The sequence below is a fragment of the Gavialis gangeticus genome, unplaced genomic scaffold (genome assembly GCF_001723915.1).
Source record: "Gavialis gangeticus isolate Ggan-Ray unplaced genomic scaffold, GavGan_comp1, whole genome shotgun sequence".
In the NCBI taxonomy this organism is placed as follows: domain Eukaryota; kingdom Metazoa; phylum Chordata; order Crocodylia; family Gavialidae; genus Gavialis; species Gavialis gangeticus.
In genome coordinates, this window is record NW_017728995.1 from 31,216,445 (window position 1) to 31,220,225 (window position 3,781).

General features: G+C 42.1%; 2 protein-coding genes across 2 annotated transcripts in view; one reads left to right on the plus strand and one right to left on the minus strand.

The window, feature by feature from the left end:
* The window catches only part of PSMD1 (proteasome 26S subunit, non-ATPase 1), a 137,696-nt gene that overhangs the window by 75,611 nt on the left and 58,304 nt on the right, over window positions 1–3,781 (minus strand). The gene's annotated exons all lie outside the window — the stretch shown is intronic.
* HTR2B (5-hydroxytryptamine receptor 2B) overlaps window positions 1,368–3,781 on the plus strand; it is an 18,405-nt gene continuing 15,991 nt past the window's right edge. The window contains exons 1-2 of the mRNA XM_019503437.1: window positions 1,368–2,296; window positions 2,867–3,593. Of these exons, the coding sequence (XP_019358982.1) occupies window positions 3,236–3,593 (358 nt within the window). The 5' untranslated portion in view covers window positions 1,368–2,296; window positions 2,867–3,235. The remainder of the gene's footprint in view (window positions 2,297–2,866; window positions 3,594–3,781) is intronic.

Consider the following 3,781-nt stretch of genomic DNA (forward strand, 5'->3'; position numbering starts at 1 on the left):
GGGTAGACGATCTCTTTGTATTCATTTCAGTTCTGTTTTTCTCTTTGTGGTATTCTTTGTCCTTCAAATACTTTAGGAAGATACACTGTGGTTGGAGGGGAAGGGTTACTGCAGCTGGACTCATTTCGTAAAGAATAACCTTTTTTTTTTTTCCTTTCACCCCCTCGGAAAAAGTATCAGAGATAATTATTAGGAGAGACTTAAGATCTACAGATAGATGAGACCTTCCACCCCAATTACTGCTAAAAACAAAAAATACAAAGCAACAGGGATCCATTTTACTGGAAATTAAAAAGGACTTTCAACAAATGTAGAAAGGAGGCACGTGGGCCATGTAGCGAGGTTATAAAGTGCAAGTAATTCTCCACTGTTTGTTTTACAGAACTTGGGTAACTGCATTAGTGAAATGGAATATTTCAACCAATTACAGCCTGGTAGAAGTGTACTTATGGGAGGTCCCTAAAATGATATGTACATCTTTATTGAATAAGTTATTGATAAATCAACATGGGGGAGGGATCAATGTTAAATGTAAAGCTTATAGACCAGAAGCTTATTTAATCAACTAAAAAGATAAGTAGTCTGAGGATCAAATAATAGGATCTTTTCTTTAGCAGTTCACATATTAACAGCCCAAGCTAAGCTGCTTCCTAGCAGGGACAAGCCATTATATTATCAGTTTAATTTAATTCTGCATTACTCATGGTGTAATCAGTGCAAAACATATCAGCATGCTATTCACAATGTAATCATTGTAATAAACCTCCAGCCTGCTTATGTTTTTAACACTAGGGGGGAAAAATGCACCACAAACAGATTACACCCCAAACCCGATTCAAGTAGTCCACCTCCATTGTGCACCTATCCGAAGATGCTGGGGGACAAAAACCAGGATGTGGCTAGCACACAGCCACTTTAACACATTTTATTGTGATCAGCTTAACTGGAAAGTGTTAAAGGGAAAATATTTTTTCGTTGACATCCAGCTATCCTGAAACGTACCATTTTTCTCGAGCTGTCACTGTTAGAGTCCAAAGAATTTCATGTATATATGTATTTTTTTTGTTGTTAAAATATTTCCACGAGCAGCAGGTTTTTCTCTTCAGCCCCAAACTATGTGCATTCCATCAAGCAAATGCAGTTGTTTTTAAAACAAACTGACTCACTAAAAACCTGAATCCTAATAAAGCCCAAGGATAAAGCCATGCGATTCACAGAATTTAATGGCCTGTGAGATACAGGATGGTCAGACTGGATGGTCTAATGACTTCCTCTGGCCTTTGACTCGATGAACCTATGACCCAAGCGATGTCTAATTACACACTTGCCTGTGTGGCTCTCCTTGCAAGTAAATTCAATTTTTGTTTTACTGGAGGGTGAGGGGAAGAGGCAGAAAGCGTGATCAAGTTAGTGACTTTGCACGTGTTCGCTGGAGCCAGGAGACAAGAACAGTAATGAAAAGCAGCTGGCTTCAAATGCTGTATTAGAATATAATAGCATCAAACACTGCAAAGCCTAAAAAGTTACAGCAGGGTTTACCCTACATTTGATTTTTCTAGGGTTAACTGTGCTTCTTTCAGAGCAAGCAAGCTATGATAAGCAGTTACACATTGAAGTGTGAAGAGCGATTGCTTACTGGATCTGCCCATCCAGGAGCAGGGACAAGGGGTGTATGCTATAGGTCTGGAGGACTGAATGAAAATCAAAAGGAAATAACGCTCCTTGGCTCTTCTCCAGCTGTAGGGAGAAAAAAAAAAACCCCCACTCATTTATTTCCTTGCTTTCACGCACTGGAGCTGGATGCACTGGAATGAGTCCATCAACAAACAACGACACCAGCAGACTGCAAGTTTTGCTAACGAACGCAGAGGAAACGGCAGGCAGAATGAGATGCAAACGATGAGCTGGGACACATGCGTAGAGTACCCAAGTCAAATCAGAAGAACTGAAGAGGAGGAAAAGCAAAGACAAGAACTTATTTTTTTTAAACAATGCGATGAGAATTAATCCCTCACCGCACTCCAATCAAGAGGAGTTGGAAGAAAACACACGCAAGAAGAACTGGTTTCTTGAAACAAAGATTTTTTTTTCTTGAAGACGTTTAGAGAAAACAAATGCGAAGCTGTGAACAAAAGGATATGAATAAAATAAAAGCCAGAACTGAGAAGCTTATCTTCAACACAGCAATCAAGATAGAAATCCAGCATGTGACAGAAAGAAAGATCAAACTGCAAAAGAAATCTCTCTCTCGTGAGCACTGAACGGCAGTCTACCAAAATCCAAAAGAAAAACCAAGGTAAGGCATTTTTAACAACAAAAAGCACAACAAGCCAAGTCTAGCTAATGTTTAAGTGCTGTGCTGAGCAGATGGGTGTTGTAAGCATCTGCCTGTTACAGGGTAACACAAGCGTTAAAATCTTCTGCAGAGTTTAGTGCTAGTGGAGGCTGAGTGTAGTGAAAGACTGGATCCGATCTTCAAGAAGATAAACTCCATAAAAAAGGGGGTTTTACTTGCCCCTTGCTTATGTTGGTGATGGGTAACTTTAGATGGTTACATTCCATAAATTGTCTATGATTCCCTTTGGATAGCCACCAGCATTTTACTGCCCGCAGCTCCCTTACCTTCACCTGATATACGACGGCCTGTAGAAGTTGAAAAGACTTCTCAGCCGTTTTTTGCAGAGATGTTTTGGGGGATGGTAGCTCCTTTCGGGGGGGGGGGAAGAGCAGGGAAAATACAGGTACTGTGCTCTATGCCCATGCATACTATGGTAGACTGGATACCTGAGAGGGGAGGAGTTGTACCCACACAGGACAAGCATCTGTCTTTCACTCTTTATCGACAATTTGCATATTCTGTATTTAGGGGGAACCCTTTGACACCCGAATTCATGCACCTCTTCGCCAGTGACAAGCCGACCCACGGAGCTAATAAACTGCCTGCTTTCCACCACAACCAAATCATCTCCAACACTTCTGAAGCCAGAGCCTCTCTATAAAAGGATAACCAGACCACTACATCTTAGGAGCCAGGGATGGACACAAGTCAGTAGTTCTGGCCTTCGAGACTGATGTGCCTTTCGTAAGGGACTGGATACGAGTTTGGATCCAACGCTTGGGCACGGGCATGACATCTTGCAGCAGCAGATGACCAATTTCCCTTACTGACCATGCTGGCCTTTCTTCGGGATTGTACTGGACCAGAGAGGGACGGCAAGTTGGTATACGATACAAAATGTCTGAGCAACACCCAATTCCAGAATACATTCTGCTGGGCACAAGGATGTCCTACCCTTTAAACCTCTCCAACGTGTCTGGATATGGCAACAGGTCTTTGACGCAGCTCGCAGTAACGGGAGACTCTAAACACAGCTCCCCGAGTGACGAACAAGGAAACAGAGTGTGCTGGGCAGCTCTCCTGATCCTCTTGGTTATAATCCCCACCATCGGGGGGAACATACTTGTTATACTGGCTGTGGCCCTAGAGAAAAAGTTGCAGTATGCCACCAATTACTTCCTAATGTCCTTGGCTGTGGCAGATTTGCTGGTGGGATTGTTTGTGATGCCAATTGCCCTCCTTGTCATACTGTTTGGTGAGTACTTTACTTTATTCCTACCATCAGTGTTACCAACAAGGTGAATACAGTGTAAATAGCACAACTGCTTGCTTACTTCCCTATGATGAACACTATTTTTTTTTTTTTTTTTTTTTAAGGACCACCTAGCTAAGCAGCCCCCAATCCCCCCTCTTTAACCTTTAAAAAACGTTCAAACAAAATCC